The following is a 12,685-nucleotide window of genomic DNA, read 5'->3' on the forward strand; positions in this document are numbered from 1 at the left end:
TTACAGAACTTGCGCGATAAATTGTCGCTTCTGCTTTTAAAGCGAATGAAATGTGGTGCGTAGATGATGCCAAGCCGGACAAATTAGCTTTGCGCAACTACACATTCTCAGAAGATGCTGCCGAAAACAGAAATTTATGTCGTGTCTCAACTCTGCCTCTTACCTTAGAATTGGCTGAATACAGAGGGTAAAAAAAAATCAAAGCTTGCTTTAGGAGAAAGCTCGTTAAAATGCCGAGCTTTGTCACATGAAACCTGAGTAAAAGTCAACGTATAAAATCCAAGCTGCCTCGACCGTGTCGGGATGGCGCGATTGGATAGACGTTGGCCAGGTTTGATTCCGACTACGGGAAGCGGGTTTTTCTTTTTCCGTAGTGCGCTTCATGTACCTCAGTGGTAATTCATTGTGTAAGTTGGCTTTCCTGTGGTGCGTTTTCGGCGCAACAATTTAAATCTTGTACCTTGGCTTTAGATTTCGAAGACATAGGCTTAGCGTAGCGAAGGCTTGCCGTTTCAACCGTCTTTCACTTTACCCACGATCATGATCCCCGTCAGAGAAAGTTGGCTTTCCTGCAGTTCGTTTTCGTGTACACGGTCACCATCAGTGACGCATAGAAGCCTTCGCTGTAATAGCGTGCTCAAGGCTGTAAAAATCTCAATTATTACGAACATTGCTTTTTTTTACAGAAGTTCATTTCGCTGTGGGTTCAGATAAGAATGCCAAGAAAGGTACTTTGGTCAAGCTCTTGGACGAAAATGGCAAGTAAGTAATTTTTCACCCATCTTGCACTTTTTCACGTGCTCTCGAGTGCAACGCAAAAAAACACACACCAAGAAGTCTATATAATAACGTCTATTTCATAGTAAGTGTGAGTTTCTCCCGCCTGAATGTCCGGAGCAGGGTTTAATATAAAGATTCGTTATAACTTGTAGTTCTTCTTAACCCCGCTGCCTGTTATTTTTGGCAGTGACGTTTTCCAAGCTCTCGGGCGGATGTAAGAACCACTGGTCCAACGCCATCTCCTTAAACTGATCTCCCAATTCATTACATTCCGGCATCTATAAACCAAAACTAGAAAAGGAAAATATTTTGATAGGGAGGTCCATCATAAACAGGTGTGCCGAACGCATTCGATGTGATCGCGTTGTAGCATTGTATTACGCAACTTGAATTTCAGGCAGAATGCTTGAAAGATTGGCAGAGGGTCTTCTTAATCAAATAATGCCTATTTGCAGCAGAGGTGTTGAAGTTTGAGTTTTGTCCATCGGCGTTCGCAAAACAAAATACCAAGAAAGAAAAAAATTATGCAGAAATTCAGAGAATTATCTAATATTGCGTGGCATTCTCATGCTGCTTGTGTTGAGTGTCAGTTTTTTTTTCAGCAACATTTTGTTTTTGTTTTTACAAATCCTGACCGACGTATTATCTCCATTAGGGCTATTATAACGATTAGAAGCAGAACTTTCGCGAAATGTGCTAAAGCCTGCGCTAAGAGTCCCCCCCCAAAAAAGGCTGAGCGCCCAAATGCGATGATAGCGCAGTCGCATAGACACCGGTTATATCAGCGAGAGATCAGCGCCATTTTCGATTCTGATTCCGAAAACGTCTGTATAATAATATGTTTGTATTCTTTTTTATGAAAATAATATTTTCCCTTTCAAACTTTATTGCTGAAATGCAGGGGGTTACACGGTTCGCTATTTTCCGTTATGTTTGTATATTTTTCATATTTTTAGTGCTTTCAAACTGCTTTCTACCAATTCCCTCCACGTACACTGAAATAATCATTGAACCTGCCGTCACTTGAATCTCGCCGCATAATTTCTCGGTTGTGTCTTCTGCATGCTTTCTATTATCCTAAATCACGGCACGTCCTGCTTCAACCATCACACAGAACTTCGTCCCGCATAAACCACAGTCATCCTATCGCACCTATAAATGGACACACATCTACAATGATTACCTCCTTCTTGGAATAAACTACCCGATAATTTAGTAACATGCATTAACCGCCAAGCCTTCCGCAATAAACTAAAAATTCACATGTCACAATCTAACTAAATTTTCTGTTCTCCTGCCAGTTTTTACAATAATTTTGAGGTACTGTTTAAAATGTTTCATATTCCTCTTAATGTTTACCCTTGTACCTTTACGTTTACCTTGCACTTGGTAATGTTTACTGTATAGTTTGCATTTTGCACCTTTTGTATTATTACTGTTTTCTGAATGTTTACCCTTGGTACCCTTTGAGTATTTTGCGTTGTTTCCCATTCCTTGAACACCGCCCCCCCCCCCTTATGCAATGCCTTCGGGTCTTTAAGGTGGAATAAATGAAATGAAATGAAATAACGATTACAGGTGGGACTTTCGCGAAATCTGCATTATTGTGGAAATGCCACGCGTTATACGTTTTGCCATTTTCCGTATTTTTTAAAATATTTTTCTTATTTTGTAGTTCTTCAAAATTTAGCCCGACCAATGATCTCCATTTGCGTCATTACAACAATAACAGTTGGACTTTTCCCGAAATGCGCGTTATTGTGGAAATGGAGGTCGTTATTACTCTGTTTGCCATTTTCCGTAATTATTTTATATTTTTCCCTATTTTGCAGTTTTCCAAAATTTCGCGCGACCACTTATCTTCATTTACGCCATGATAGCGATTACAGGTGGAACACTTGCGAAATCTGCATTATTGTAGAAATGCAGGGCGTTACACGTTTCGCTATTTGTCGTATTTCTTTGTATTTTTCATTTTTTGTAGTTTTTCAAAATTTCTTGCGACCATTTATCTTCATCTACGCCATTGTAGCCATTACAGGTGGAACTTCCACGATATCTGCATTTTTGAGGAAATGCAGGCCGTTACACGGCCCTCGCTGGGGGGGTATCTCGGCAAAGAATGCTACGCATTAAAACTCTGGCGCGCGGCGCGCTCGACTTCCGCCCAGCCGCGTAGGTGGAGCTGGGCCTCGCCTAGCTATGACGCCATCGCGCGGTCGCACCGCTCGACCTTGGAGAACATTCTGCCCAGTGCTCCTGGTGTGACTTCGCGCACCCTTTTTTTCGCCAGTTCACGTGCGTTCGCTCCTGAAGTGGGGAGCACAGAAGCCGAGTTTGAGCTACAGATGCCTAGTTCACGAAACCGGTTGCCGTGGATTCTAGCGAGTGCTGACGCGGACCACTTTGGGAGAGGTGTCAAAGCCTGCGAACAAGCTATTCGGGCCAGCCAGTCATGGGGAAATTTCAGCGGAAAGTGCGGAAATCCATGTGAGGTGAAACACCCGGGTCTCCCACGAAGGAAGAGGGAAGGGGGGGGGGGGGGAGCGCCAGCTCTGCTGTTTCTCCACTTGCACCACTGGTGCAAGCTGCGCCGTTTTTTTTATTATGTCATTTGTGTACATTATTCCCAAGACACGGAACATAAATTCTTCAAGATACAAATAATTCGGTCAACAACAAACTGTTTGTACCTCTTCATAAAAAAAGCAGGTTTAATTTATCGCACGTTACCACACGCGCATGAAGCCAAAATTGCGTAATTTTGTACGGTTGATTGTAAAAATTGTCCTTTGAGTAAGAAGAAGGACCTGCGGCGAGAATATCCTCATTTAGACTCGTCGCATGTCGGCTGTGCGTTATCGTTTACCGCTTTCTTTAATGCTGAACAGTTGTTCGTTGCATAGAATAATATCAGTTTTTATGCCTCCTAAAAATCACTTTGGCGGGTATATTTGTGCTCTGTTTAAAAATTAGTCCTCGTAAGCAGGCTATTCGCTTCCTTCTCTAAAACTATTAAACTTTCAAGTGCACTACTTGGAAAGCCCCGGTAAATAAAAATAGTAATGACGACACATGCCACGTGAACGGATGGTGGGGTGGTCTTTACCAGCTCGGAGCAACGGATACAGGGAAGCCGTTGACTTGTTTAACAGCATACATTTAATGTACACTTGAAAAGCCTAACGCAAAAGAACTCAATATTTAAACTACACACAAACGATAAACACTCACATCTCTAACTAACAATCCCAACATACAATTAAACTCTAACCCAAAGGTCTCTACAATATAAAGTTCTATAACTCATCCGAATCAACTTATTCTATCACCCTCAAGGTGATCTCCCTAAACCACAACTCCCTAGTTGTGTCCTAAGACTGCGTCCCTATTGGACCGGCCCACCCCTGTCATCGGCGCTGACGTGTCGCACCCTTGCGTGGCCGCGACTCGGTGGTAGCCGTCCTCGTCTCTCTTCTTCGGTGCCGGCGTTCGATGCGCGCGGTCACTCCTCGGACGGCGTGGGCTCCGCGCGTCCTCACTTCTTTCCTCTGTGGCTACCCCCTGGTAGCCGCTCTCGCTGGAGGTCCTTGATGCCGGCGTTCGACGCGCGCGGTCATCCCTTCGGCGGCGTGCTTCCTCGGCGGCTACCCCCTGCTAGCCGCTGCCGCTGGAGGTTCCAGGTAGGCTCGGCCCGAACGTATCCTTCCGGGGCCGTCGAGACGAACGTCGACGGAGCGTGGACGCTGGCCGATGGTGCCCGACCGATGCCGCTGGGGGCACGAAGACACAGGTTCGTGGTACACCTAGAATGACGGTGCTGATGCGAAGTCGGCCCGCTCCCGCCCAGGCTTGGAAGGCGTGGTCGATGGCCTGGCCGCGTCCCCCTGGCTCGTTCCGTGAAGCTCACGTGCTCCGGCCGCCTCCTGGTTTCTTCGGTTTCTTGCCTCCCCCTTCTCGTTGTGCGCCCCGCTTTTATACCCTCTAGGCTCTCCCGTGGCGCACTCCCATTGGCTTCTTGCTTCCTCCCTGTCCTTATATCGCCATCTCGCCACTTGTCCCATGCGTGGCCTTCCCTGATTGGCCGACCAGTGCGCTGCCACCTTTGCCCATAATTCCTCGGTGCGTCGGCGCTGGCGCTTGCTGATTGGCGCGCTCCTGGCGCGCACTTCAAATGGCCGTTCCTTTGTTCTTTTTCCTCGCCTTTTCCGGGGTTTTGATGCGTCCCCCTCTCAGGAGGTGCCCTGACACATGACAATTACCCCCCGCTTTAAGAGTTTTTTTTTCTAAAAAAAAACTGCTTCATTTTGTCCGCCGACGTCCTCTTGTTCCAGAATTCTTGCTCACTTCTCTCGTCGCACTTTTGACTACACACTTCACTTCACCCATTTTTTTCACCCTTGTCTGTAGTTCACTCGTGTCCCGAACCCACACCATTGGTTTACACAACGTTGCCGTTCTATCACCAATACACCACTTTCTGAAACACCGAAATACTCAAACTCTTCTCTAACACATCACCGCAATCAATCACTTCAATTATTTCTTACTCGACTATACACTTTCCCAATCCACACCTAATAACGTCTTTTCCTCCTCTCACTCCTCAATCGGCACTTTGCACTGGCTTTTATATCCACACTTCGTGCACTTACACCACTCTACTCATACAATCTGTTCGATCACATCACCAAATCAAACCCATCAATTTTCTAATATTCAACATCCCTAGCTCTCATTCGGAACTTTGTCACTCACTCATTCATATCTCCAACCCTGCCTTTTCACCATACTCACAACTTATTCGTCACCGTTATAGGTCCTCTTACAGTCCACGTCAACTCCATGATTTTGCTCAGTTTTTTTTTTACTTCATCTTCACTCTTCCGCAAACACACCACTCGGCCATATTGCCTTTACAATCGTTTAGTGGTTGAAGGCGCATTTTGTTTCCCTTATGCCCACGCCAACCACCTGTGCACGATGTCTCATTCAGGTGGTTGTTTAGGATAGGCTGCTTTTGCATCTCACCAGCAATTCTCCCCTTATCGACGCCCCTCCGGCATGCTCCGCATGATCTCACGTATCTCCGGACGTCACTGTGTAGACGCGGCCAAAAGAATTCTTCAGTAATTTTGGCAGCCGTCTGCCGGGCTCGTAGATGTCCATAGTACTGACATGTCCACGCCTTAAAACCGAACCTCGGAGACCCTTTGGAACTACTACCTGATTTACTTGTCTACCCCCACCAAAGGTGCAATGGCGAACCAAAACTCCTTTCACTATCTGAAACCTGTATACCATGGGGTTGCACCTTCGCCAAGCCTCCTCCCCGACCTTTCGAAAGCAGTCTTTCAGTGAGGAATCTTTCTTTTGCTGATCAGCTAATTCGCTTAACGTTACCCTCAACCCTCGCGACACTGTGGCCTCTACTATTGTCATCCCTCTGTCCTCTTCGGATTTCACTCTTGCGTGCACTGTTGCTATTATTCCCACTGTAGTGTCTACTGTTTCATCTACCGGCTGTGTACCAGCCCGGTCCACTTGCTTTTCGCTCACCTTCAACTTGCTCCTCCAATTGGGATCTGGATCATCTACTCTCCTGGCACCAGGTATATTGCCTAAGATAATATCATACAGTGGGTCTTCCATACACCTGGCTTTTAATTTTCCCGAGTAGTACGGGGTCTGCACTTCTATTATTGCCTCTGGCAGCCACCTCTTAGTGCTATCCGCCATGATTATAACCGCCCTATTTCCCGTTAAATCCTGGTCTCTAACCAAACTCCTCCTAACGAGCAGCGTAGTGGAACCGCTATAACACTGACACTAGCCGGCCGCTCATCTCCCCATATACTACAGGCATTTTCGGTTCAACATCACCGGCCAGATTATCAGCGTCTCCCCCAGCAACTACCTGGCCCCCCTGGCCTTTCTGTTTGGTGCGCTTTGGGGGACTCACCCTGGGGCATATCATGCAAGCCACCTTGTCTGGGGTTCGCGACCAGCAATCCTCTGTGCGGTGTCCTTTCTTTTGACACGTTTGATATACAGGTGTCGGGGCGCCCAGACGGGGTACCACCCTGCACTCTGCGGCCTTATGCCCTACCCGACCACACAGAAAACACTTCTGGGGTGGCCAGGACCCTGCCACTCGAGTTTTTTTGTCTCTGATCATCTAACTTGACTGGTTCTTGCTTCAGTTTCGCTAAGTTCTTTAGGCCCTGAGCCTCCATGAACCTGCCCTCAAGCTCCACGGTTTCAGCCAGCCCTCTCTGTTTCCTTTCTTTCAGGAACACCGTCAGCTCCGGGCTGCAGCACTCGTAGAATTGCTCAGCAATCATGAGCTCTCTAAGTCCCTCGAACGATTTGGCCGTTCGAGCCAGCTCTATCCATCGGTCAAAATAATTCGAGAGGCGCGCGACAAACTGCTTGGCTGTCTCAGCGTCTTCCGGTTTGGAAGCTCGAAACTTTTCGCGGAAGCCCTCCGTGGTAAGGCGGAACCTCTGCACCAACGCTACTTTCACCTTATCGTAGTTCATTGACTCCTCCGCGGGCATCCTACCAAACACACTGAATGCTTCACCAACCAAGCACATGCTCAGGGCTGTGGCCCACTCACTCCGTTTCCACCCCTGCCCTAAGGCTATTCTTTCAAAGTGGTGGAAAAAAGCGTCCAAATCGTCACGCTTTTCATCAAACGAGGCAATCAGTTTCCTGGGGCATATGCTCCCTGAACGCGGCGTCGCCTCCCCTGTCAAGGTAGTATCCAGCTCTACTCGAGAACTCTGTTCACTTGTCTCTGCCAAGCGCAACTTCATTTCCAGCACCTCCTTCTCCTTATCAAGCCTCTCGTTTTCGTCACGCGAGAATTTGTCCAACAGAGCCATCGCCTCTTCCTTACTTAAGTCTAATGAGCTGCACAACGACACCAACTTTCCCACATCCATTCTCGCAGCTGGTAAGACACGTGACTGGGCACGATGGAAATATCCTGTATAAGGATAAATCAATCCTTGATTGATTGAGGGGTTTAACGCGCCGACGCAACGCAGGCGATGAGGCGCGCCGTAGTGGAGGGCTCCGGATTAATTTTGACCACCTGGGGATCTTTATCGTGCGCCGAAATCTCGTACACACGGGCGTTTTTGCTTTTCGCCTCCATCAGAAAAGCGGCCGCCGCGGCCGGGAATCGAACCCGCGACCTCGTGCACAGCAGCGCAACGCCTTAGCCACTGAGCCACCGCGGCGGGTGATAAATCAATCCTGGCAGTTGATATGCCAAGATCCTGGCAGGCTCGCCATTTGTTTGTCACGTGAACGGATGGTAGGGTGGTCTTTACCAGCTCGGAGCAATGGATACAGGGAAGCCGTTGACTTGTTTAACAACATACCTTTAATGTACACTTGAAAAGCCTAACGCAAAAGAACTCAATATATAAACTACACACAAACGATAAACACTCACATCTCTAACTAACAATCCCAACATACAATTCAACTCTAACCCAAAGGTCTCTACAATATAAAGTTCTACACAACTCGTCCAAATAAACTTATTCTATGGCATTCTAGGGAGATCATTTCTCCCTAAACCACAACTCCCTAGTTGTGTCCTAAGACTGCGTCCCTATTGGACTGGCCCACCCCTGTCGTCGGCGCTGACGTGTCGCACCCTTGCGTGGCCGAGACTCCGTGGTAGCCGTCCTCGTCTCTCTTCTTCGGTGCCGGCGTTCGATGCGCGCGGTCACTCCTTGGACGGCGTGGGCTCCGCGCGTCCTCACTTCTTTCCTCTGTGGCTACCCCCTGGTAGCCGCTCTTGCTGGAGGTCCTTGATGCCGGCGTTCGACGCGCGCGGTCATCCCTTCGGCGGCGTGCTTCCTCGGTGGCTACCCCCTGGTAGCCGCTGCCGCTGGAGGTTCTAGGTAGGCTCGGCCCGAACGTAGCCTTTCGGGGCCGTCGAGACGAACGTCGACGGAGCGTGGACGCTGGCCGCTGGTGCCCGACCGATACCGCTGGGGCCACGAAGACACAGGTTCGTGGTACACCTAGAATGACGGTGCCGATGCGAAGTCGGCCCGCTCCCGCCCAGGCTCGGAAGGCGTGGTCGATGGCCTGGCCGCGTCCCCCTGGCTCGTTCCGTGAAGCTCACGTGCTCCGGCCGCCTCCTGGTTTCTTCGGTTTCTTGCCTCCCCCTTCTCTTTGTGCGCCCCGCTTTTATACCCTCTGGGCTCTCCCGTGGCGCAGTCCCATTGGCTTCTTGCTTCCTCCCTGTCCTTATATGGCCATCTCGCCACTTGTCCCATGCGTGGCCTTCCCTGATTGGCCGACCAAGTGCGCTTTCACCTTTGCCCATAATTCCTCGGTGCGTCAGCGCTGGCGCTTGCTGATTGGCGCGCTCCTGACACGCACTTCAAATGGCCGTTCCTTTGTTCTTTTTCCTAGCCTTTTCGGGGGTTTTTATGCGTCCCCCTCTCAGGGGGTGCCCTGACACATGACAACACACACATGCTTTGTACTGTGCTGGTCATGTTTGCCTGACGTAGCGTAAATTTCTTGGTATATACTAGTGATAGATACAACACCCTCGCTATTTTGGTGACCGCTACACCCGTGCCATTACTACCAAAGGTCTTGTGAAATGAACAAAGTAATCTTTCTGCAATAATATTTTACACAAGTAGAAACATCTGCGTAGGCTTCTAAAAATTTGAATACAAGTAACAAATGAAGGCGCCTTTCTTATCTTGACGATGATGGTTGGATGTTTATGGCGCAAGGCCAACTAGGGCAAAAAGCGCCAAAACAGTGGTTAAGTATGAAGGATGCAAACGTAAACTCTACAATCGTTCACCAAGAACCAAAGTAAAATCACTCAAGGACAATGAGTATGGCTGGTGTAAAAGGACAGGTTGTGATAGTGCGTGGCATGAAATAAGGTTTTGAAAACTGCGCGTGAGAGGAAATCAGGTGTAAAAACTTGATGTCGCTGAGGAACTTAAGGGTGCATTGTAGAGGAATCATGGGATAATCCGCTAAAAACAATGCTCGGTGGTGTAGTGAATTGTGTTGTCTGTAGTGGTCGGCGAAGTGTTTCTCTCGTGTTGTGTGGAGTGCTTTGCATTGACATAGCGCCTATCTTACGCCGTCGGTAGTTGGCACGAATTTTGCCGAAATACCCTGCGGCAGATCCGGAAATGAGCAGTGACTATAGCCAACTTAACTGTTTTCGCTAAAGGTACAGGTTACGAAAAAATGTTCTTTTTAAGACACGATTACCGCCGTAAGCAGCATCAAAGTAACCTGGAGTATTATTCTTACTTTGCCCTAGAATAGTAGCGAAAGTCAACATGACGTGAGACGTAAACGTCTTGTCTTTGCTAATGCGTGTTTTATTCATATAACATTTCTTTTATGAGTTTATTCCTTTTTGTGTTCAGGAGCACAAACCTGGAGAGGGGGAGAGAGAGTCTGATCATGCGGATTGTAATCACATAACATCCTCTTTTACGAGTTTATTCCTTTGGTATCTTGATTATGAGGTTTAACCACGGAGCAAGAGTATATAGGAGTCGAAATGGCCCATCGCGATAAGCGCTGGCGAGCGACCCGATAATGTCACAACGAAAATGAAGGTGGACTGTAAAGCTTCGTCGCTGCGACGATGAATGAGAGAGTAGCGGCACCGGATGGACGAAATGATAGCGGCCGCACTACTTTCCGTGGCTGTGCAATGCAATGCTGAAAGCGGCTGCCACGCAGTTTCTACACCCGCGGCAGCTAGATGCCGCTAGCTTAGCGTATGACGTGCGCTTGTGACATTATCTGGCCGCGTTAAGAAGCCTCGTTTCCCCTCCTATATTGCTCTTGCTTCGTGGGTTTAACCCACCGACGGTACACAGGCGATTAGGCGCGCCGTCGTGGAGTACTCAGCAATAATTTTGACCACGTAGAGATCTTCAACGTACGCGGATACGTCGAACACACGGGCGTTTTTTGTTTTTCGCCTCCATGAGAAAAGCGGTCACCGGGGTCGGGAACCGAACCCCCTTCATTGGGCTCAGCAGCACAACGACGTAGCCACTAAGCCACCACGGCGGGTTGTTACTTTTTGTGTTCAGCCGTACAAAGCAAGAGAGACAAAGATTTTGATCTCGCGTAATGTAACCTTATGACAGTTCTTTTTACGAGCTTATTCGTTGTTGTGTACAGGAGTTCAAAGCTGGAAAAGTACTCGGACAAGACTGTGACTTTAAAGCTCCCGGAGGGACACCACTGGATTGAATTCAAGTGGTTCACGGTTTACTCCTTCGAAACGGACGCCAGCCTCGGGGAGCTCGAGATCCCGAATGACATCTCCGGGAAACTTCCCGTTCATAACCCGTCATCTGAAGTCCACAAATTCGCAGGCAAGTATAACCGCCGAGAGCACCCTTCCTTCTGCACAAACAATGGGGATGATGTTACATCTTCGATGTATGGGTGCACATGTTTTTTTTAACACGATAGTGTTTTATTCCCGGATACACGACGATTTCGCTGACGTCATATCCGCCACGGAACGGAGACCAGTACAACGAAGCAAGCGGCCTGCAAAGTGTCCACCCCTGCACAAAGGGTCTTGCGGAGACGCAACCTTTAGTACTTAAGAGTACGTTATACTTAGGGTTATTGGTTTTCGGGTATTTTAACACGAAAGTGCCTTATGCCGCTATACCCCAAGATTTTGCTGACGTCCGATCCGTCCCGGAAATGACGCCAGCACACCTTTGCCGAAGCGACCCGCCAGCAGGACGTCGCTCGCCAAGCACACCCGCAAGACAGTCGCCGACCCGCAAAGCTTGCTCAGCTGCAGATTTTGCTGCGCATTTCACTTTCGTGTTTTAATTATTCCTGTGATAGAGAAATCAACCACGGTTTATTTTTTTCTATGATTCAGGAAGTATTTGTCAGGAAATATCTCAAATGAGACGAATATGGCTGTTGTGCATGCCGAAAAAGTTGTGCCCACACCGTGGGGATAGCGTAAGCAATGATTGTATGGAAAATGATTTTTCATGTAGTTCCGCGCAACGGACCTGAGAACATCATCTTCAACACACGCTCTTGTTTACTACAATCTCGGGAAATGGCCGCCTCTGCTGCTACAACCCTCATTAGTAATGGGAAAAATACGACATTTTGCCGTTATTGACTACCGCCTAATGTAAAATAGCAACCACGCAATTCACAAAAGCGAGGGAATTGCCACCCCTACTCTTACATTTTAAATTACGCAAACTAGCGTCAGTAAGTGAGTTACGCTTAACAATACCGCAACTTCGTGCACCCGGAAGCGTCTGGGGGCCATATTGTTTCTGGCTTGCAGTGTTGCCATCTCTCCCAACCAAACCGCCACCGGTTGTGACGGGCAGTGTTGGACCAGCCGCTCTAGCGTCCGCGCAGCAGAGAGAGAGAGAGAGAGAGGAGAGGCGCTGTTTGTTTGGGTCCGGATGCGCACGGATATTTTCTTTATTACAGGAAAAGTGGAACCTGCCAGTCACTTAACTAGGTTACTCGTGGCAATTCGTGCACATCCTATCGCTCACTTCATTTGTATAGAAAGCCTGCGCGAAATATAGTTCAAGTTGATCGAGCTGCCCAGAAGCTGGTTAACAACATTTACACTGCCCTTTTGTTCCCCATGACTGCTTGCTTAATATTTATTCACTCTATTGCCTTTGTCTCAGCACACTACCCGTCTTACATCTGACTATGTGAAAATATATTTTTGTAACATCATAGTTTCAGCCAACAAAGAGCCTGATACCTGCTTACATTCTTACTTGCATCTACTCTGGTTTTCACAACACATATGTATTGTACTTATTCCTCCCCGCAATGGGAGATACTTTTGATTAACACT

General features: G+C 48.1%; 1 protein-coding gene across 1 annotated transcript in view; it reads left to right on the plus strand.

Moving 5' to 3' along the window:
• LOC144159840 (protein Skeletor, isoforms B/C-like) overlaps positions 1-12,685 on the plus strand; it is a 45,117-nt gene that overhangs the window by 18,245 nt on the left and 14,187 nt on the right. The window contains exons 5-6 of the mRNA XM_077691509.1: positions 687-762; positions 10,993-11,189. Of these exons, the coding sequence (XP_077547635.1) occupies positions 687-762; positions 10,993-11,189 (273 nt within the window). The remainder of the gene's footprint in view (positions 1-686; positions 763-10,992; positions 11,190-12,685) is intronic.

Source organism: Haemaphysalis longicornis, unplaced genomic scaffold (assembly GCF_048455015.1).
Source record: "Haemaphysalis longicornis isolate Haplotype H1 unplaced genomic scaffold, Haemaphysalis longicornis Haplotype H1 scaffold_10, whole genome shotgun sequence".
NCBI classification, from domain to species: Eukaryota; Metazoa; Arthropoda; class Arachnida; order Ixodida; family Ixodidae; genus Haemaphysalis; species Haemaphysalis longicornis.